We start from the raw sequence: 23,516 nt of genomic DNA on the forward strand, positions 1-23,516 counted from the left end.
ATAGCCAGCAGATACTGTTTACACTGTTCAGTAAGGAAGTTGATACAACGAATGTAGCTAGTTTTGTCATATAATGGAATATTTCTCGTACTAAACGCCTATATTATCATGGTGAATTTGTTAACAAGAATATCGCTGAAGTTACTGCAGTGTCACTTTCAAATAACAAAACTTCAGTGATTAACAGCACAACCAGTAGCTTCACGCCACACTAAAGAGAGACGTATCTCCCAGATCAGCACTGAAGTCGCACGCGAAATGCAAAATGATTTAAAGAATTCTCTTGCATTCAGCTTAGCCCTTGACGAATCTACAGTCATACAAGACAACTCACAACTGGCGGTATTTATTCGTTATGTTTCCTCTGATGTAACTGTGAAAGAAATGTTGGACTTTCTGGCACCAAAAAAAACAACTCGTGGTGTTGACATTAAATATGCGTTTGACAGAACAAATACTGATATTCCACTGGGTAAACTCGTCAGTGTGCAACAGATGTAGCACCTGCAATGGTGGGGAAAAATGAAGGATTAATTGCACTTATGAAAAGTGATCTCAGCTTTACAGAGTTTCTCCTTGTTCACTGTATTATTCATTGTGAACATATGGCAGCCAGGTACTTCAAGCATGATATATTGCTTGATTTCTAACCAATACAAACTGAGAAAGACAACAATAAAATGTAAGCATAATATTATTGAATATTTGCATATAGTAACTAAGGAGACGAAATCTTAAAGTAAGAACCGAGCTGTGCGAAGAAAGAACTAAATTTTATGGTGAAAAGTTTCTCACCTTGCATTTCATGGGTACTTCGACCAGTACAATTTGTAGGTATAAAGTTTTGTATAAATATTTTAATTGTATATTCACATAAGATCATTCGATAAATCTGAATTAAATTCTTGAAATAAGAAACAAAAGTTGCACATTTTGGAAATATCATTTACGTTACTCTTAACTCTGCCAGAGGCTTAGTAATTAGTGTTAGCGAACACTGAGCTGTTTTAGATAGCGTGATTCTGAAAACTTTTAGAAAAGTGAAGGTTTCTAAGAAAAATAAAGATTTTTTTACATCAAGTACTGCAGGGGAAAAGTATTCGGATTGTGCTGATACAAACAGTAATTTTTTATGTATTAACTATGGTACCGTTTATTGAAAGAAGTTTTCTCTTAAACTTCATTTCTTAAAACTATATACACTGAATTTAAGTGGTGGAAAAGAGAAATAAAGACCTTTAGCTAGAACTGATTTACTCTGATTATTTATGTTACAATTACTTAGGTTAACAATCAGGTCGCCAGGATGAAACTAGGAATGAACGCTATTAGTCAATCAATTCAGCCTCAAATTTTGAACATGTTCACGTCGAGGAATTTGTCTTCGGTCCACTGGTACCACTTGTTTAGTACACCGGTGTATTGAACACTGGTAACAACGATCGTAAGGTAAGTAGAGTACACATTGAACTGTTTCAGTAAGTTTGTGTGTGTGTGAATGAGTTGTTGGTGTGTAGTGATTTCTAGGTGCCTCTCTTCTTTCACTGCTAAATTACGGACGACTAGTGAAAATAATCCTTGGGTAGCTTGGAGCCAAATTTAAAACAAACCAACAGTCTCTTTAGAGAAATTTGATAAGCTAACGAAAATTTTGGTTTGGTTCTTTAAATTGGAGAAACTTTGGAATAACGTGACGAAGCTTGAATTCTGAAAAAAAGCAAATGTCAAGGTTTACTTTGACATTTAAAGTAAAATGTAAAAATAATTATAAATCTGTACGAACAGTTTTACTCAAAATTTATAATTTTGTAACATTTATTCAATGTAAGTCACAAAGAAATATGAAATCCATCCACACTTTCATGTTTGTTTACATGTGACCAGATTATACAGTAAACAGTTAATATTTTAAATTAATTTTAACCTCTAATCTCAAAGTCTATGGATGTGTTTGTTAACAAATCTTTATTACTTGATAGACTGAACAACCACCAATGAAGACCGACTTTCAAAGTAGCTGTAGTCAACATCTGAATGTGATTATTTTATGTATACTGTGTGTGTTTGTTTTGAATTTCGCACAAAGCTACTCGAGGGCTATCTGTGCTAGCCGTCCCTAATTTAGCAGTGTAAGACTAGAGGGAAGGCAGCTAGTCATCACCACCCACCGCCAACTCTTGGGCTACTCTTTTACCAACGAATAGTGGGATAGACCGTCACATTATAACGCCCCCACGGCTAAAAGGGCGAGCATGTTTGGCGCGAAGGGAATGATGCGAACCCGCGACCCTCAGATTACGAGTCGCACGCCTTAACACGCTTGGTCATGCCGGGCCATCGTATACTGTGAACCGTGGTGTCTGCTCGTCAGTTCATCTATCTTCTGTATATGACGGGCACTCCTCGTGTTGAGTGTGAAAAGCTACGGATGAAAGTAAAGTTCAATATTAACTATTTACATAACTGTAGAACAGGTATGAAAAATGTTGACAACAAACAGGACGTTCTACACTAACTTGTTATGAGTTAATAACACTATCATATACATATCAACATGTGACGTAACGGTGTGTTATTGTTGAATGGTTCGTAATAGAACGCTTTTCATACAAATGTGGAACATTAAACAGAAAAACAAAACCCATTTAACACATTTATTCTAGAGTGTCACACTATCGTATAGTGTTTTTATCACTGCGAGTAAATTAATTATCCTTTCAACTTTAAACGTTTTTTTTTTCTCAGCAGCATCTATTTGTGTACTTTAACCTAATCATAAAACATTTTATGGTTCTCTCTATTTTATATTTCATGTAATACAAATATACATATAAATCTTCAGATGACCAGTATGACTTTTCACATATCAAACTTGTTATTCTGAGATCTTCACTAACAAATTTACACACGTGATCGTGAAGAACGACCCTTTATTTACACTATGTACAACTCCTTAACTAAGTTTAAAAGGATATTTTTATAACTCAACTTTTAACGTCTTCTAACTTTTCCCACTTATCCCTCACCAGTTTTATATTTCTGTTATTTTCATTCTATTTCACTTACGTCATATCTTTACAAAACTGATTCACCAGTATTGTTACACCTCCAACCAATACAAACTGTGAAAGACAACAATAAAACGGAACCACAGTATTAGTAAATATTTCTATACAGTAACTAAGGAGACCAGATATTAAAATAAAAACCAAACGGTGCGAAGAAAGAACAATATTTTGGATGAAAAGGTTTCTCACATTGCATTCCAAGGATACTTCGACAAGTACGATTTGTAGGCATAAAGTTTTGTGTAAATATTTTAATTGTATGTTCACATAAGGTCATTCTATAAATCTGAATTACATTTCTGAAATGAGAAACAATTACGTTACTCTAAAACCTGAGAGGGGCTTAGTAATTAGTGTTTTAGATAGCGTCGTATTGAAAAATTTAGAAAAAGTAAACATTTTCTGAAAAAAATCATTTTACAGAAAGTACTGCAGGGGAAAAGCGTTCGGTTTGTGGTAATATAAACAGTAATTTTTTATCTGTTAAATGTGGTACCGTTTATTGAAAAAATAAGTATTTTAAGCTCCATGTCTTAAAATTATATTTATAAATTACATCAATAAAGATGTAATCAAACCTTCAGTTTTAGTACAGGGGTGGATACAGGATTTTTTTGGTAGGGGGAGTATGATCGACTAAGTAACAGTGAGTTAAACCTGACCAGAAGTAATTTTTTTTTTTTACTGCAGCGTAAATTTCATGAAATTCATTTAGAAACAAATAAAAGAAACATATATGACTATGAATTTTCGTTTATTGATTTTATTCCAAAATATCAAGTTACAAGCAATCGTACACAATTTTGGTATGGTCAGTGTGGGGGATGCATCCCCCCCTCTGTATCCATCCCTGGTTTACTCCCAGTGAAAGTCGTGTTCTTGTTACAAGGACAGTACTTAAAATTCTGTTCTATAATAAACAAAGGTTTGTTGTACGTTTTGTAATTATTTTTGTTTTATAATTATCTGAATTTAGAATACCAAAGTGGGAATCTTATAGATTTTTGTCTATATACTGTGATGGTTCACCTGGTGTATCATCATTACTAACAACAACTTAATATACTGTGATGGCTCACCTGTGACCATTATTTTACTTTCATTGGCTGTAAAACAATTATATCTCTTGCTAGCTGTATCACAACACTGTCAACCTACTAATTTTGAAATAACATTTTAAAATGAAACTTTGTGGAATGGATGGCAACTGCCTGTTGTGGAGACACAAGGGTAGAGGACGATGTTTCAAAATCTTCCGCCTTTTCGTCTTCAGGTCAGTGTGCGTGTGTATAGGTATTGTCAGTCTTTAATAGTGTCCCGGTGGTTTGTGAAGAGCGTGTTATGACTGATTGGATTGTCACTGTTTCTCCACAATCCACCATGTGTTATTGTTTATGAACAACACTGATCACGTTTAACTTAAAGACAATTACTTATGAAAAACTAAAAGGAAGAGCTGGAGTGAAACTATTAGTTAATGTTTAATAACGTGCACTAATATATACTAACAGTCACTTGTAAAAAATAAGGCATACTTGAACATGAACTTTGAGTCTATGAAATAGATTCAATAGAGGCTGTTGACAAAACTTTGAACTCCATACATTTCTTAAGGTTGTCCCTGCAGTTACCCATTGTTTGGAATCTATTCTTTCATGTTTAATAGGAACTCCACACTGAAAAGTATATACATATATGTATTAAGTTTCCTTATTTTGTAATTTTTCACTAATTTATAGCTGAGTATTACTAAGAAAAAAATTTTATACATTAAAAATTGTCTTACCACCTCTTAATTTTCTTATACAATTTTAAAATGGTTTCATTTTAAAATAACATGATCAAAACATATTTTTCAGATTAAAATTTAACTCTTCAAGTACAGGTGTGATCATTTTGACCAATCTTGTAACCACCATGATATAGCTTTAAATTTGCTGAGTGCACCTTCATGAAATAAAAAAAAGAAGTAAATATTACATGCTTATTGTACACAAAAAGAAATCACATTTTTAATAAAGTATTTTTATAAAAGTTCTGAGCTTACAACAGCATTACTAAGTCAGTCCAAGTACAAAATGATTTTTTCATGTTAGCAACAAAATAATATTTGATACCTGTGATGGAGAGAACACAGATAGCCCTTTGTGCTTTTGATAACAAACAACATTTCTGAAATGATTTTATATTATAATAAAGAGTAATACACTATTCATTTCAACAACCACAGCTAATACCTTACAAACCTCCTAGTCATTTAGATTTAACAGAAAAGCAATTAACCCAGTTCTGTGTAAAAAAATGATCAAATTACAAGCATGTACAATCAAATTATAGTACTACTGATGCAATATCTATAAACTTTGTCCACTCAGAACCCTTGGCTAGAGCTTTATAATAACCTGCAGGTTTAACCTATAACACATTTGAATTTTGAAAATGCCTAAATTAAAGCACATTTCTTCAGCTCAGCAGGTTAACAGCCAAAACCAGGAAAATATGTAGTCCTAAAATAAGATCCATAAATTAATATACAGTTGACCAAGTAAGAATATGTCTTTTCATATAAATTTCTTTAATTAATATACAGTTGACCAAGTAAGAATATATCTTTTAGTATACATTTCTTTAATTAATATAGAGTTGACGAAGTAAGAATATGTCTTTTAGTATACATTTCTTTAATTAATATACAGTTGACGAAGTAAGAATATCTCTTTTAATATACATTTCTTTTAACGTTTCAGCCTATATCAATTTATTAAAAATATTTGAAAATAACTTAAAAATATAAAGTTAAAACACTAATCAGTCAATACTTAAAGGAGATGACGAAATGTTCATAAGAAACGTTAATACTTAAAGGAGATGACGAAATGTTCATAAGAAACGTTAATACTTAAAGGAGATGACGAAATGTGCACATAAGAAACACCAAATGTTCATAAGAAACGTTAATACTTAAAGGAGATGACCAAATGTACATAAGAAAGGTTAATACTTAAAGGATATAACCAAATGCACATAAGAAATGTTAATACTTAAGGAAATGACCAAATGCACATAAGAAACATTAATACTTAAAGGAATGGAGATGACGTTAATACTTAAAGGAGATGACCAAATGCACATAAGAAACGTTAACACACGTTAATAAAGGAAATGACCAAATGCACAATAAGAAACGTTAATACTTAAAGGAGATGACCAAATGCACATAAGAAACGTTAATACTTAAAGGAGATGACCAAATGCACATAAGAAACGTTAATACTTAAAGGAGATGACCAAATGCACATAAGAAACGTTAATACTTAAAGGAGATGACCAAATGCACATAAGAAACGTTAATACTTAAAGGAGATGACCAAAACATGTTAATACTTAAAGGAGATGACCAAAATACAGAAACGTTAATACTTAAAGGAGATGACCAAATGCACATAAGAAACGTTAATATAAAGGAGATGACCAAATGTTAATACTTAATAAGGAGATGACCAAATGTACATAAGAAACGTTAATACAAATGACCACATAAGAAACGTTAATACTTAAAGGATGATGACCAAATGCACACAGAAAGAAACGTTAATACTTAAAGGAGATGACCAAATTAAGAAACGTTAATACTTAAAGGAGATGACCAAATGCACATAAGAAACGTTAATACAAATGCACATAAAGGAGATGACCAAATGCACATAAGAAAGTTAAACGTTAAAACGTTAATACTTAAAGGAGATGACCAAATGCACATAAGAAACGTTAATACTTAAAGGAGATGACCAAATGCACATAAGAAACGTTAATACTTAAAGAGAGATGACCAAATGCACATAAGAAACGTTAATACTTAAAGGAGATGACCAAATGCACATAAGAAACGTTAATACTTAAAGGAGATAAATGCACATAAGAAACGTTAATACTTAAAGGAGATGACCAAATGCACATAAGAAACGTTAATACTTAAAGGAGATGACCAAATGATAAAGAGATGACAAATGCACATAAGAAACGTTAATACTTAAAGGAGATGACACATAAGAAACGTTAAATGAGATGACCAAACATAAGAAACGTTAATACTTAAAGGAGATGACCAAATGCACAGTTAATACTTAAAGGAGATGACCAAATGCACATAAGAAACGTTAATACTTAAAGGAATGACACATAAGAAACGTTAATAACCAAATGCACACATAAGAAACGTTAATACTTAAAGGAGATGACCAAATGCACAAATGTTAATACTTAAAGGAGATGACCATAAGAAACGTTAATACTTAAAGGAGATGACCCACATAAGAAACGTTAATACTTAAAGGAGATGACCAAAACATGCACATAAGAAACGTTAATACTTAAAGGAGATGACCAAATGCACATAAGAAACGTTAATACTTAAAGGAGATGACCAAATGCACATAAGAAACGTTAATACTTAAAGGAGATGACCTTAAAAATGCACATAAGAAACGTTAATACTTAAAGGAGATGACCAAATGCACATAAGAAACGTTAATACTTAAAGGAGATGACCAAATGCACATAAGAAACGTTAATACTTAAAGGAGATGACCAAATGTACATAAGAAACGTTAATACTTAAAGGAATGACCACATAAGAAACGTTAATACTTAAAGGAGATGACCAAAAATAAAGGAGATGACCAAATGCACATAAGAAACGTTAATACTTAAAGGAGATGACCAAATGCACATAAGAAACGTTAATACTTAAAGGAGATGACCAAATGCACATAAGAAACGTTAATACTTAAAGGAGATGACCAAATACATAAGAAACGTTAATACTTAAAAAATGACCAAATGCACATAAGAAACGTTAATACTTAAAGGAGATGACCAAATGTACATAAGAAACGTTAATACTTAAAGGAATGCACATAAGAAACGTTAATACTAAAGGAGATGACCAAATGCACATAAGAAACGTTAATACTTAAAGGAATGACCAAATAATACATAAGAAACGTTAATACTTAAAGGAGATGACCAAATGCACATAAGAAACGTTAATACTTAAAGGAGATGACCAAAAATGTTAATACTTAAAGGAGATGACAAATGCACAAGAAACGTTAATACTTAAAGGAATGACCAAACATAAGAAACGTTAATACTTAAAGGAGATGACCAAATGCACATAAGAAACGTTAATACTTAAAGGAGGAAAAGAAACGTTAATACTTAAAGGAGATGACCAAATGTTAACATAAGAAACGTTAATACTTAAAGGAGATGACCAAATGCACATAAGAAACGTTAATACTTAAAGGAGATGACCAAATGCACATAAGAAACGTTAATACTTAAAGGAGATGACCAAATGCACATAAGAAACGTTAATACTTACTTAAAGAGATGACCAACCAAATGTTAATACACTTAAAGGAAGACCAAAACGTTAATACTTAAAGGAGATGACCAAATGCACATAAGAAACGTTAATACTTAAAGGAGATGACCAAATGCACATAAGAAACGTTAATACTTAAAGGAGATGACCAAATGCACATAAGAAACGTTAATACTTGACCAAAAATGACCAAATGCACATAAGAAACGTTAATACTTAAAGGGAGATGACCAAATAAAGGAGATGACCAAATGCACATAAGAAACGTTAATACTTAAAGGAGATGACCAAATGACCAAATGTACATAAGAAACATAGAAACGTTAATACTTAAAGGAGATGACCAAATTACATAAGAAACGTTAAAGGAGATGACCAAATGCACATAAGAAACGTTAATACTTAAAGGAGATGACCAAATGCACATAAGAAACGTTAATACTTAAAGGAGATGACCAAATGCACATAAGAAACGTTAATGCACATAAGAAACGTTAATACTTAAAGGAGATGACCAAATGATGAAACCAAATGCACATAAGAAACGTTAATACTTAAAGGAGATGACCAAATGCACATAAGAAACGTTAATACTTAAAGGAGATATGAAACGATGACCAAATAATACGTTAATAAAGGAGATGAGATGACAAATAAGAAACGTTAATACTTAAAGGAGATGACCAAATGCACATAAGAAACGTTAATACTTAAAGGAGATGACCAAATGCACATAAGAAACGTTAATACTTAAAGGAGATGACCAAATGCACATAAGAAACGTTAATACTTAAAGGAGATGACCAAATGTACATAAGAAACGTTAATACTTAAAGGAGATGACCAAATGCACATAAGAAACGTTAATACTTAAAGGAGATGACCAAATGCACATAAGAAACGTTAATACTTAAAGGAGATGACCAAATGTACATAAGAAACGTTAATACTTAAAGGAGATGACCAAAACATAAGAAACGTTAATACTTAAAAGGACCAAAGATGACGTTAATACAGGAGACATAAGAAACGTTAATACTTAAAGGAGATGACCAAATGCACATAAGAAACGTTAATACTTAAAGGAGATGACCAAATGCACATAAGAAACGTTAATACTTAAAGGAGATGACCAAATGTACATACGAAACGTTAATACTTAAAGGAGATGACCAAATGTACATAAGAAACGTTAATACTTAAAGGAGATGACCAAATGCACATAAGAAACGTTAATACTTAAAGGAAATGACCAATTGAAAAACTTTCAATCCAATGATAAAACTATTACCTCAATTCATTTTTAAGGATTATGTCTAATAACTTTTTATCAATATTTGGTTCACTTACTATTGCAGTGAAGTGCTTTACAAATCTCATAATCAGTTTAGAACTTGTACATTTTAACAGTTATAGAACTGATAAAAAAATCTCTGTAACAATGAAAGTTAAAATTATTTTTTATTCCACTTTTATGAAACAAGCAAAGTTTATCAAGTAGAGTAAAACAGTTATATAATAAATATGATGTTATAATTATAACAAAAAACTTTGCTCTAATTAGAATGATCAGTTGTAAATAAAAAAGTTATACAAATACCACATTAGGTCTGCTATCTTTTATAATCCTCTTGTTGGTTTCTAGATAGTTGATATTGTACTTCTGAAAGAACTTCACACATTCATCCTTTAAGTAGTCTAAAAGGGAAAAGTCTTCATCTTGTATTTGGTCCCACAGACGCAAGTTCTCCTTAATGGTAACTTCTTGGTACTCTTTAAATTGACGACAACAGTGTTCTAACTGTTCTTGGAATAGTGGTGGTAAACATTCCAAAGGAAATACGGCATGACTACCATACTGCTTTCCTAGATAACAAACTAGCAACATGAGCACAAACACTGTTCGAGTTTGATATACATTGAAAAACAAACACAGTATGTGTACCATGTTCTAAAAACAATATGAGCAAAGTAATCAACTATGATAGACATTCCAAACTACTATACTACTGGATTTATTATAAAACGTATCACTAGTTCTGAAAACAGAGCCAGTTACTAACAGTTATTTGTAAGATATCAGTGATAAAAACCATATCAATAGCTAAATGGTTGAGAGCAACAACAGTAGATGTCAGTAGTGGCTGTATACAAGATATAAATGGTAAAAACTATGTTCATAGATACAGAGTTGAGAACAACAACAGATGTCAGTAACGGCTGTATACAAGATATAAATGGTAAAAACCATGTTCATAGATACAGAGTTGAGAACAACAATAGACGTCAGTAATGGCTGTAAACAAGATATAAATGGTGAAAACCATGTTCATAGATACAGAGTTGAGAACAACAACAGATGTCAGTAATGGCTGTATACAAAATAAAAATGGTAAAAACCATGTTCATAGATACAGAGTTGAGAACAACAACAGATGTCAGTAATGGCTGTATACAAAATAAAAATGGTAAAAACCATGTTCATAGATACAGAGTTGAGAACAACAATAGATGTCAGTAACAGCTGTATACAAAATATAAATGGTAAAAACCATGTTCATAGATACAGTGTTGAGAACAACAGTATGTGTCAGTAATGGCTGTATACAAGATATAAATGATAAAAACCATATTAGGACAACAGGGTTGAAAAACAAGAACAAGTTAAAACCTGAATTTCACATTTTTGAAAAATGGATTTTATGCACAATTAAAATCTAAAACACTAATATTCCACAACTGACAGAACACTAAATGCCTGAAAAGTAGATGTGCTGCTGGCCAAAATCTTAAGGCCAATGAACATAAAGAAAAAATATGCATTTTGCATTGTTAGACTCAATCACTTATTTGAATAGAGCTTCAAAAGATGAAAATAAGAAAAAGGAAAATAAAAAAACTTTTTTAGCATTTAATATGGAAAATGTGAACACTGAAATTAGCCTAAATACTAGCTGGTCAAAAATGTAAGACCATACCAAAAAGAAGTCCTAAACAGGGTAGGAAATGCCCAACAAGAGGTCTCAGTAGTGAGTTGTTGCTGTCATTGTGAATAACTGCAAACATTTGCTTTGGCATGGTAGATATAAGCATTTGCAGAAGGCTGGCTGGAATGTTATTCCAAGTGGTGAAGATGGTTTCACAAAGATTATGCATGATTTGGAATTGACATCCATTTCTATAGACTTCCCTTGCCATCCACCCCCAAACATTTTCAATGGGGTTCAGTTCGGACGAACAAGCTGGATGGTCCAAAAGAATCACGTTATTTGCCATGAAAAAGTCCTTTGTCTTGCAGGCATTGTGGATTGCAGCGTTATCCCGCTGAAAGATCCAGTGGTATCCACACAAGCGAGAGCCTTCAGTCAATAAGGATGCTCTCTCCAAAATGCCAATGTAGCCAGCTGCTGTTTGATGCCCCTGTATGGTTATACATTGTTTCATTTAAGGAGAAAACACCCTAGATCATGATGGAACCTCCTAAACTGGGTCGTGTAATAAATGTCTCCGGTGGGATATCTTTATCGTGCCAGTAACATTGGAAACCATCTGGACCATCCAGGTTAAATTTCTTCTCATCAGAGAACAAAACCTTCGTCCACTTTTTTACATCCCATATTTGGTGCTTCTCAGCTGTTTTGTGGTGTGGAAGGAGGCATGGCTTTTGAAGATGTTTATGATTTTAAAGCCTTTCTCTCGTAGATGCTGTATTATTGTTCTTGAGCTGCATTTTGCATCTGTGAGGGCCTTAATCTAGTTCGACGATTAGCTGGTGTCTTGCCGGACAACCCCTCGAATCCTCCTGTTCAACACCAGGGAAATTTTCTTGGGTCAACCACTTGAAATTCTCGTTCCGTATCCCTCAGGGTCTTTTAAGAAATTTGCATCAGCAGTTTTACTACGCCCAATCCCACCAACTACAGCACGTTGAGAGAGACCTTGCTTTTGCGCTCAACAATTCTGCTACATTTAAATTCTGTCAACTTTTTAGCCTTTGCCATGTTTTTACCCAATGTAACACAGGAGATATCAGTGGGAAATGTTGACAATGCTAATGCTTGAACACAAATGACTAAATTTCATTGAATGTTTACTGGTTAGCACTTCGTTTCAGTATGGTCTTAATCTTTTGACCAGCTTGTATTTAGGCTAATTTCATACTGTTCATTTTCCCTATTAAATGCTAAAAAAGTTTTTTTTTTTTTATTTTCATTTTTCTTATTTTCCTCTTTTGAAGCTCTTCTCAAATAAGTGGTTGAGTCTAACAATGCAAAATGCATATTTTCTCTTTATGTTCATTGGCCTTAAGATTTTGGCAAGCAGTGTATCAGAACCAGAACCAAAGAGTTCTTTCAAATAAAATATGTCATTCCTGATAACTTGCACATTCCACTGACCAATTAAAAACAATTTAATTTATCATCTTGTTTACAAATTGAACACATTAATATTGATAGCATTACAACAGCAAATATTTCAATTCCTTATAATATTGTCTAATTTGTAACATGTATTTAAAATTCAAGAAAATAACAATGTATAGTTGTCACATCCCTTGCCAAAGATTAAATTTTAAAAAACAGAAATAAAAATTATACAAGTTTTTACTGCAATTATTGAACTTTCATGATATTTTGGTGATTATTCTTACTAAATATGTACATCTAAAAATAAGTAACATCTCAAATTGTTAATACTGACCTGACCTAACCTAAACCTAACCCAACCCAACCCAAACCCTAAAATAACCTAAACTAACCCTAACCTAAACCTAACCTATCCTGACCTAACCCTAACCTAAACCTAAACTAACTGTAACCTAACCTAAACCTAACCTAACTTTAACCTAACCTAAACCTGACCTCACCTAACCTATACTTTACACATGATAAAAATACAGTATGATTAACATTCATGAACTTATTTAGAATTAACTTAGTTCTTAAATCTATATACGAATGTTGGCAACCAGTATTTGATGGTGATTTCTTTGATAATTTGCAACTCCTGGATGTTAATTTTTAGAGCAATTTATGTATTACTTGCATCTTTATAAACATATTGTTTAACCAACTCTTTTAAGACCAGGAATTTTATATTTCTGAAAACCAAGTATTATTATGAATTTACGAAAATACCAAGGTTTTATACTTGATTTATTTTATATTTTATTGCAGAAAGGCTAAAAACATGTATTACTTGATTCAGTATTACAAAATTTCTTATGAAAGTACTCCACAAAGTCCATGGGAGGTTTATTTTTGAAAGACATCCTTTTTGTTATGTTGTGATAATAATGATAACTCAAAGTAGAAGACTGAGAGTTAATCCCCAGGTTAAAATGCACATGAACAAATATTAATAAAACAAATTATCTATTAAAAATTATGACTTTTCGTGTGCAACAGCCTTGTAATGTTCAGTAAAAATCTACTAAATTTTGTGAATATACACTTAATATATTAGAAGTTGCTAGTATGTAAACTAATGGGTACAAATAGTTATGGGTTTGGTCCAATGGGCCTAGGCAGTTTCAGTAAAGTTCATAAACTACTTTAAAAAATTATTAACTGAAACATTTACCATGGAATGATAAAATCTTATATTAATATATATTAAAAGTTACAAGTTTAGATTATAATGCTCCAAGTCAACTACCAGCTGACACATAGCCTTGATTACAGGACCATAGTCCATGTATTGGATAGGCAGAGCAGTGATAGTGCCAGAGCAGATAGACTTAGCTACAGTGTCAGCAATCTCATTCCCACAAATACTAATGTACCCTGGTTTCCAGAAAAACTGGATAGAAGTACATGTTATAGGGAAATGGGACATTCGATTTTGAATATTGGGGAGAACATGGTGAGAACCAACATGAAGTGATTCCATGACCAGTAGAGCACTGGTAGTTTGAGTACTGCTTAGTTTTACATAACCCAGGGCAAGAGACATACAGTTCAGCAGTGAACACAGAAGCTGTAGAGGGTATTCTTCGAGCAACTACAGAACCACAACAAACCATGGCAGAGCCCACACAGTCATCTGAGTTCAAACTGTAAGTATAAATGGAAATGGAAGAATGGTTCAAAAGATGTTCAGCAAATAGCAGACAGTATTTCCAATCAAGCATGTCTACCTTAAAGAAGTCATGGTGGGATTGGCTGACCAGTGGATACAGCAATGTTATCCAAGGATAAATATGAAAAATTATTTTGATTTTATAACAGTCTATAGCTGCCATTCAATATACCTCATGCTCGACGACTGATGTGAGAAATGAAAGTCATCGACATAGAGCCCATTTGTAACAGTGAGAGAGAGTTGTTCAGTGATGGCATTAATTTTTATACTGAAAAGTGTGAAACATAGAACACAGCTTTGAGGGACTCCAAGAAAAGAATGGGAAAGTGTCAAACCTATTCAAACTTGAAATTGCCTGTCCATAAAAAAGTGTTCAATAAAAATGGCAAATGGCCACGTAACACATATATATGGAGGTCTCGCAAAATGCTATACCTCCATGTTGTATCATAAGCCTTCTCAATGTCAAAGAATATTGATACAAGATGTTGTATCAGGTGGTCCGTGGTTGAGTGTTGTCATCAGAACCCACACTGGGTGGGCAGGAGGTGGTTCTTTGATTCAAAGAACCAAACAAGACAAGCACTAACCATCCTCTCTGAGGTCTTACAGAGACAGCTCGTCAAAGCAATTGGATGGTAGTTTGAAGGAATCTTGGGGTCCTTCCCAGGCTTAGAGAAAGGTAGGACAATAGCCTGGTACCAGACAATAGGAAAAACATTCTCCTGCCAGGTCCAGTTAAAAACAATTGGAAAAATAGCAAGAGAAGAAAGAGGTAGATGGCACAGCATATCATAGTGTACATCATCTGGTCCAACCGATGTACTGCCAGACCAATGAAGGGCCAGTTTCAGTTCCACCAGTGTAAAGGGACGATTATAGTTATAGAGACAATCACCTCAAAAGGAAAGAGGTGATTCCTCTGCACAAGTCTTGATGGCTAAGAAGGAGGAAGAAGAAGGAGAAGTGCTAGATACCTGGCAAAAGCTTTTACCTAGAGTATCAGCGATGCTCAGGGTATCAGTTACTTCTTGGTCATCAGACGGCAAGATAAAGAAGGGGACAGAATTATATTGCCCACAGACTTTTCTAATATTGTCCCATATGACTTTGGAACAGATGGTAGAAGATATGCTGGTTCTGAACTTAATCCAAGAATCCTTTTGGCTTTGACATCTTACCCACCTAGCATGTGCACGGGCCCGCTGAAAAGCAATGCAGTTCAAGAGTGTGGGATATCTTCAGAAAGTATCCCAGGCCCATTTTTGAGCCTTCAGTTCCATGTGGCAGGCAGGATTCCACCATGGACGAGGATATAGTGGAAAATGTGTCAAGGTTTGAGGAATACATTGAGCAGCTGCTTGTATAATACAGTCAGTTGCTGCTGCCGCACAGTCATCTATTGACGGTTTACAGATGCTGACAATATTAAGTTCTGCAAGAGCAGTGAAAGAGGGCTAGTTTGCCTGATCCAGCTTCCATTGGGGCACACTGGTCATGTGGCTTCGACCACAGTCAGTCTCTCTCAAGATTATAGGAAAATCATCACTGCCTCGTGGATTATTGTCAACCCTCCATGAAAAATGGGAGAATAATGAAGGGGAGCAAATTGAGAGAAACAATCACATTAAACATTTTTAATGGTTAAAAAAAAGGCAAATGACAATCTCATTGTATGTGAACTAATTTTAAAATATGATAATAATTTAATATAATATATTATAACACTTGGAATACACAAAAACTTTTCAAAGTCAGAATTCATTTCATCTTCATTTAGAAACTGTGGAAGCAAAAGAGCACATTTATATTAAATCAGAAATTTAGTCTAAACATATTACAAGCTCAATCTGTTTTATAAATAAAATACTATTAGCATGCCAAAATAGTTCCTCAGAGCACTAAACTTTCAAATTAGTACACAGTAACTCCTTTGATTCTCAACGGAAACAAGAACCATAACTTAAAGTTTTGAAGTACAGGAATAGATCTACAGTTTAAATTTTACAAACAGCAAAATAATTTTTTTGTAATTTCAGTGATCCTGAGAAACAATAAAATACAGCATTACATTTTTCTATTGATGTATGTGCACCCAGTGCCAGTGTGGGAATTACAAGGACATGTGAGTAACCCAACTGTTGCACCATAATAAAATGTTTTTGCAACACTGTTGGGTAAATCCACTTGTCGTACCAAACAGCTTTAAACGTCAAGTCAGATAAATCCAATGATGGCATCCAAAGAGTTTTAAAAAAAAATCCCTATTGCTAGATTATAAAAAGGTTGGATGACAGAAAGCATGGACTTGTAAACAATCTGTACACTAGTTAAAGTCACTTCACTTTCTCTTACAATCCTGTTCTTATTGTGTAAGAAAGGATAGTATTTATTCAAAAGTATTAACAGAACTAGGATTACTTCATAAATAGAAGAACTGAATCATGGGAATGGGTTAATCATACAGTCTAAGCTCAGTTGAAGTGCACCTTATAAGTTATATTCAAAATTTATTAACTATATGTTAATAAACTAGATATTAAAGCATATTTACAATTAAAAGTTTTATATTATCTGATGTTCATGATTTAATTTGTCAGTTATGTAGCTTTGTGCTCAGCAGCAAACAAAGTAACATTTTTATTACTTGGATAAATAGAATTACCAAAAATAGAGAAAGTTGTTATCTCTATTTGCAATTAGTTTATTATTATATTGACAATTGATTTAGTTATAGTTTTGATTAGACTGTATAAACCTAATCAATGTAAACACTGCTTGAAGATAACCAATTACATTTTCTAGTTCTAAACAGTTCTCTCAGTTGTTTAACATGCAAGTGGCACTACAATACATACTACAATAATGTGAAGAGATAATCTTGAAGTCATTTCCACGTAGACCACAAATTATTTGTAGACATTAGAAGATTATATTTAATAAACAAACAATACTGTCATCATAAACTGAGACAAATACCCTAATAATACAATTCTATTTATATGTATGATGTAACATAGGTTTTTCCATACCTACTGAAAGAAATCCTCTTATTTCTTAAACATGAAATTCAACTTCCAGAAAAAACTCACTTCCTTCCCCCAAATCAAGTACACAACAGAATGTTTCAAAAATTTACAAACAATCACATTTAAATACTTTTTTCTCCATAACATTCCTTAATTGTTTCTAGCTTCATGATAAAGACAGAAATAGTTGTTCACATTTGCACAAGATATTGAAAATTTGTTTACTGACTACAAAACTTAGTACCAACAGAGACCAATTCTGATTAATTTTAGTTGACAAGTTGACTTGCTCCCAAAATTCTGCTGTCATCCCATGTCTGAAAGCAATGATGAAAAGACAGTAAAAGATCATACTTATGATGGATATCCTGAGATAGTATGTTTTACCATGAGAAACCCATTCTTAAATTTTTAAAATCATAGAGTGTATTTTAATAAGCTAATTAATTTTCTTTGCTCTTACAAGAAAAATAGCAAAGGTGTCACAAATTAGCCTTAATATTTGCAGAACAAGTGTCTAATCCTCCATAAAACTCCTCTCCTGTTGATCTTATCAGTGAAAAAAATTTTCAAAATTCATGTTCACTCATTAAACCTTTTAAAGACTTTCTCAAAAGCATCATCTTATCATCACTCTAGTAGGTCTCAAGTCTTTCCAAACATTTGAATTTGTTTGATTTTCATTTTATAAAATTTCACACTAACAACTTTAGTTATACAACATCAATGTACAACCTGTTTCTGTCAGTATATTTACCACAATCATTGATATGTATCAGTGAAACTAAATACATTTAATGAAATTAAATAGTGCATTAAAAACAGCAAACCTAAACCTCTGACTAATTATACTTGTTTGTTATAACTCAAAACCATGTGGGACGATATGGACTCGAGCACCCACACCTCTCTCTCCTAATTTCTAATTCTATATCAATTGCTACTCTTTATTTCTTATGTGAGACTGGCAAATAAAGATAAAGACTGATAGATGGTGTATCCCCACTGCAATGTGGGTCCTATTTCTTCAGTCACCTCCAAAACCTAGGGTAAATATTATGATCCCACACTGTAGCTTGTACCCTGGGATATTTTCAGTCAATGCAGCATTTTTTTTATTCAATTTGTTTTCAAGTTATAACAAACTAACACGTGCGTCATTTTATGATTACTGATATTCCATTTCTGCCTTTACTAATGCATCATTAATGAAAGAAAAAGGTATAACTTGTAAATGTCTAGGTTTCCCCATTTAAACCCATAAGTTCCCCTGAAGTATATAAACAAGCTTTTGAAAGACATAAATATCATAGGTCCCAAAATAAGACACTGATAAACTTAAAGTATAATGGGTATTCTAATCAAATGATGTATACTTTATACCATACTCTACTTCCTACATAATTAAATTTTTATTCACTTCTGAAACTCTTCCAACTAATACTACAAAAACTAATACAATAGTTAAGTTTCATGCAGAATGATACAAAAATATTAAAATAATTAACATCAACAGAGAATGTCTTTAAAAACTGTATAAACCTCACAAACAATATTATAAGTTAGTAAGAAAATAAACACTTTATTAACATTGTAAAAACTTCTAAGTATCAAACATTATTGTACTGTCAGTACAAATATTTAATACTAAATATTAAGCTATTTGTTAGACCTCAAGCATGAAACAAGAGCATCATAATTCATGGTTTAATTACAAATAATAAAATAACAAAATTCAAATAACAAAACGATAGAAAAATGGCCCTGTAAATATTATAAACAATATATGTTATTCATTTACTCAAATTATTGTTAATATAGTATTCTGGAATTCTTAACTTACGTTCGACTCGTAATCTGAGGGTCGCGGGTTCGAATCCCGTCGCACCAAACATGTTCTCCCTTTCAGCCGTGGGGGTGTTATAAGGTGATAATCAATAACACCATTCGTTGGTAAAACGTAAGCCCATGATTTGGCGGTCGATGGTGATCACTAGTTGCCTTGCACTGCTAAAGTAGGGGCGACGAGCGCATAGCCCTCGAGTAGCTCAGCGAGAAATTCAAAACAAAGAAACTCTAAAATATTACTACATTTTTATCACATTGTTACAACTTCCTTCGCTCATTATTACTAATAACTTACAATATGTACATTTACAACATAAAATTATAATTAAATCTAAGCCTGGTTACAAGAGGCCTACATGTACATAACAAGTTGGTATGTCACTTCAGTATTCAGATAGCGACATTTGGCTCAAAATCGAATAAGACATCCAATTTCATTCAGTTTGAATTGGATTCTGAGTCATAATCTATCTTTTCTTCAAAGTTTAAGTGTTAAATATGTCCGCATAATGAAGATATTCTAGTAATAGCAGATTAATAATATATTATTGTGGTGATTAATAATATTAATATATTATTAATTTATAAAAAATTAATTAACAAGAATCAAATGATTAACGCTAATTACAAATTCTAATGACTACACTTACAAATTATATCCTAACTCACGTACGCCGCCTGATCTTCACAACTTTCACCTTTGAATCAGTTTGGCCAATGCCAGTCAAGTAGCTTTTGTGACGACTCCACATAGACTACATTTTAAAGAAGCATCAAAAACAAATTATTAAATGTGTTTCTTTTGAATAAACCTATTTGTAAAAACTATGTGATTTGAAAACAATTAATAATTATAGATTGTTTTTTTCATTTCCAAACTGTGATACATGCACATACACACACAAAATTTAAAGTTTCGTTTGTTTCAGAAGGTTTTACGTTAAGCTATTGTTGTTTTGAATTAAGCACAACGATATCCGTGCTCTACCTCACCAGAAACCCGATTTTTAGCCTGGTTGGTTCGCAGACATATCGCTGAGCCACTGGGGGGTAAAAGCTACATTCCCCAGGGGAGGTTCGAACTCACAACCCTGGTATATCCCACAAGCTTTGTCTTCTACGTACTGTACGTTAACCAATTGCGCCACCGGAGATTTATATACGCCCTTTTAATCAAATAAGTTTCTACGCGTAGTCGTGATGGAGATTCGAACCTGCGACCTTCACATTACTAGTCAAGCGCCTTAACCACCTGGCCATATCGAGCCCAGAAACTTTATTTACCACTTAAATGTTCTCAATAACACATACATGTAATTGTTTCGTGTATCCTGGAGCGTTCCTTAGGTTATTACGGTGGGGACACACGACTCCTATAGTTAGTTATTGTTTATAAAAGAACTTATTACATAATTATGTGTTGTTTGTCAAGTCCAGATTTATATACACCTCTTGAAAATCGAACCTTTTTACGTTCATTTATAATAGTGTTGGTTTTCAGTGATTTACAGCTACATTATGGCAGGTTACATGATCTGATTCTGTGTAGAATGGGGCATTTCCGAGTGGTGATAATGTTTCTTTCTGTAATATGTTCTCACTATGCACAGAAAGTTGGCATTTTTACATACGTAGATGTATATGCAATATGAAAAAAATGACAAATTTTATTGTACAAGAACTCTAAAGTTAGAAAGCGTGTGTGAATACAGCTAAGAAGAAATTGAACATGGGCTTCGTTTTCTACATGGTAACAACCTGACGATGACCGAAGAAGGTCGAAACGTTGTTCGCTCTTCTATGTAAAATATTTCTCAACCCAAACGAGCCGTTTCTGCATATAAATTTCTCAACAAGTGGGTTTCTCGACATCACTGATTATGTTGATAATTGTTTACCAGACAAGAATACTTTTTATGAGAAATGAATTTTGCACTGACTTTCTTCACTTGAAGCCTTTTGAATTTATATTACAAGGTCCATCTAAAAATACGAGTTTATTATATTCAAAGTGACCGCACAGTATCTTGTGTGCTGATGAAGTTGTGTAGGCTCATACATGGCCTGGCATGGCCTAGCGAGTTAAGGCGTGCGCATCGTAATCTGAGGGTCGCGGGTTCGCGCTCGAGTCGCGCCAAACATGCTCGCCCTCCCAGCCGTGGGGACGTTATAATTTTCGGTCAATCCCACTATTCGTTGGTAAAAGAGTAGCCCATGGGTGGTGATGACTAGCTGCTTTCCCTCTAGTCTTACACTGCTAAATTAGGGACGGCTAGCACAGATAGCCCTCGAGTAGCTTTGTGCGAAATTCAAAAACAAACATAGGCTCATACATCAGAAAATAATTTTAGTTTTTAGTTTCTCTTTTTAATGCTCAGCTAAGATAATTGGTAATTCAATAACATAACTTTAGCTTTACGATATAATATTTATTTTGCATGTAATGTATATCTATTATAAAGAACAACACAAGCTGCAAAATACATAAAACCGAAACTCATACTTCAGATAATACAGATCATAATGTTATGAAACCATGTATACATGAAATATTACTGTACATTTCTCTGTAGATCATTAATAATCATGAGGATCAGCAATCTGACTTGATGTTTATTAGTGGCAGTTATTTTTATTGTTACTAGTTTGATATTTCCGGGGGTGTTATGATAGGCTTGTTCCCATTCCAAAATATTAGTTCACTTGTTATAGGATACTATATTTGGCTTGTATGCATTCCTAAATATTAGCTTGACCAATTGTTGGAAGAGTTAGTTACATGCATGCCACGTGGGATCTTATCAATGCAATAGAGATAGTACTGTACATAGGCTCCACCTGTAAACTGGATTATCCGACTGATCGCAATATAACATATTCATGCTTTAATGTCATCTATTGGTGTGAATTAGTAATAGTTGTCTCTGTAAGAAAACTTTAAGGGAAAATATGAATTTTAGTTTGCTTTATGATTTTAAAGATTCAGTTAAGCTATACCTGTGGATAATTTCTTTAAAGGTTTTCTTGATTTAATTTTTTATATTGTTATTGTTAGTGTATTTCTATTCGTTATGCTCGTACAAGTTGTTTTCAGAAGACACCAATGAAAGTGACTTAGGCGTATTGTCAATCATCGCCATTCGACTTATAATTCATAATATAAAATTCAAATAGATTGTATTTAGAAAGTTGCAGACACCTACAAAACTAGATTATCAACACTCTCCCTATCCACTTCAGAAGATTTAAAATTATTACCACTAACTTATCATTACACCAAGAACTAGAAAAATATATTTTTTTAAATTCTTAACACAAAAGCTACAAAAATAGAATAATTAATCACATTAATTAGTTGAATGTTACTGTTAAAAACTGTTTCATTCTTTCACATATTATACTTTAAAGCATTCTTCAAAATTAGAACTATAAGTTTGTTGTTCTGGTCAACTGGAATGAGGTCAAAGCAGCTGTTCGATTATAAATACTTGACACTGATACTCTGACAAATAAATCAGGGTAGTTCTATGACACTTTTATTAATTTAGAAGGTGGAATAGTGAATAGAGAAAAAAATATATATTTTTTAAATTTTATATACGTTATATGTAAAGTGACATGATATTTCGGTGAGAATACGAGTTATCATTTCCATATTAAATGATAGACATTTAGAAAGGTAGTTACTGTTTGACAGACTTGTAATAATCATCTCTGTCAGAAATATGACCTCCAATGTTGTTCAATAGTTTGTGTATTTCAATCAGAAATGTCACTTTCCCTCGTTGGGACAGCGGTAAATTTTCGGATTTAGAAAACTAAAATCAGGGTTTCAGTTCTCCTCGGTGGACACAGCAGATATCCCGAGGTGATTTTGCTATAAGAACATACACAGAGAAATGTTATTTACATTTAATAAGGTTAAAATACTGTTATACATTCTTTTTCTCCTTCAAACCCCCAGAGCCCGAATAAAAATGTAGTGTTACAAAATACAATAGATTTAATACTAACGTCTTATAACAAGTGTAATTAATTATAATTGTGCTTTGCCAGCTTGAAAACGAAATTCACATAATAGTAATTGGTAATGTAAAG

The 23,516-nt window shown here is 32.9% G+C and overlaps 1 protein-coding gene across 4 annotated transcripts; it reads right to left on the minus strand.

Moving 5' to 3' along the window:
* Positions 1 to 1,126: 1,126 nt before the first annotated feature.
* On the minus strand, positions 1,127 to 23,309 carry LOC143242839 (uncharacterized). Of its 4 annotated transcripts, none has more exons than XM_076486439.1 (6): positions 23,106 to 23,309; positions 20,069 to 20,173; positions 19,414 to 19,617; positions 10,058 to 10,323; positions 4,604 to 4,744; positions 1,127 to 1,707 (listed from the first exon to the last, which is right to left on the minus strand). In XM_076486439.1, exons 3-6 carry the CDS (start codon positions 19,463 to 19,465, stop codon positions 1,600 to 1,602), a joined length of 567 nt encoding a protein of 188 aa, XP_076342554.1. In that variant the 5' UTR covers positions 19,466 to 19,617; positions 20,069 to 20,173; positions 23,106 to 23,309; the 3' UTR covers positions 1,127 to 1,599. The 4 variants fall into 4 exon arrangements, with proteins under 4 accessions (XP_076342554.1, XP_076342553.1, XP_076342551.1 ...); XM_076486438.1 differs by lacking the exon at positions 1,127 to 1,707 and adding an exon at positions 1,717 to 2,422 and having other exon boundaries at positions 23,106 to 23,307; XM_076486436.1 differs by lacking the exon at positions 1,127 to 1,707 and adding an exon at positions 2,787 to 3,978.
* Between the last annotated feature and the right edge of the window lie 207 nt (positions 23,310 to 23,516).

Source organism: Tachypleus tridentatus, unplaced genomic scaffold, assembly GCF_004210375.1.
Source record: "Tachypleus tridentatus isolate NWPU-2018 unplaced genomic scaffold, ASM421037v1 Hic_cluster_2, whole genome shotgun sequence".
NCBI classification, from domain to species: Eukaryota; Metazoa; Arthropoda; class Merostomata; order Xiphosura; family Limulidae; genus Tachypleus; species Tachypleus tridentatus.

Bases quoted from the DNA above. Each gene is read 5' to 3' on its own strand.
- LOC143242839 (XM_076486436.1), bottom strand. From the start codon at position 19,465: ATGTTTGGTGCGACGGGATTCGAACCCGCGACCCTCAGATTACGAGTC. The intron at 4,745-10,057 runs GTATTTGTATAA...TATACTTTTCAG, and splicing joins AAGATAGCAGACCTAATGTG to TGTGGAGTTCCTATTAAACA. The intron at 3,979-4,603 runs GTATGCCTTATT...TGTTTATTATAG, and splicing joins GACTCAAAGTTCATGTTCAA to AACAGAATTTTAAGTACTGT.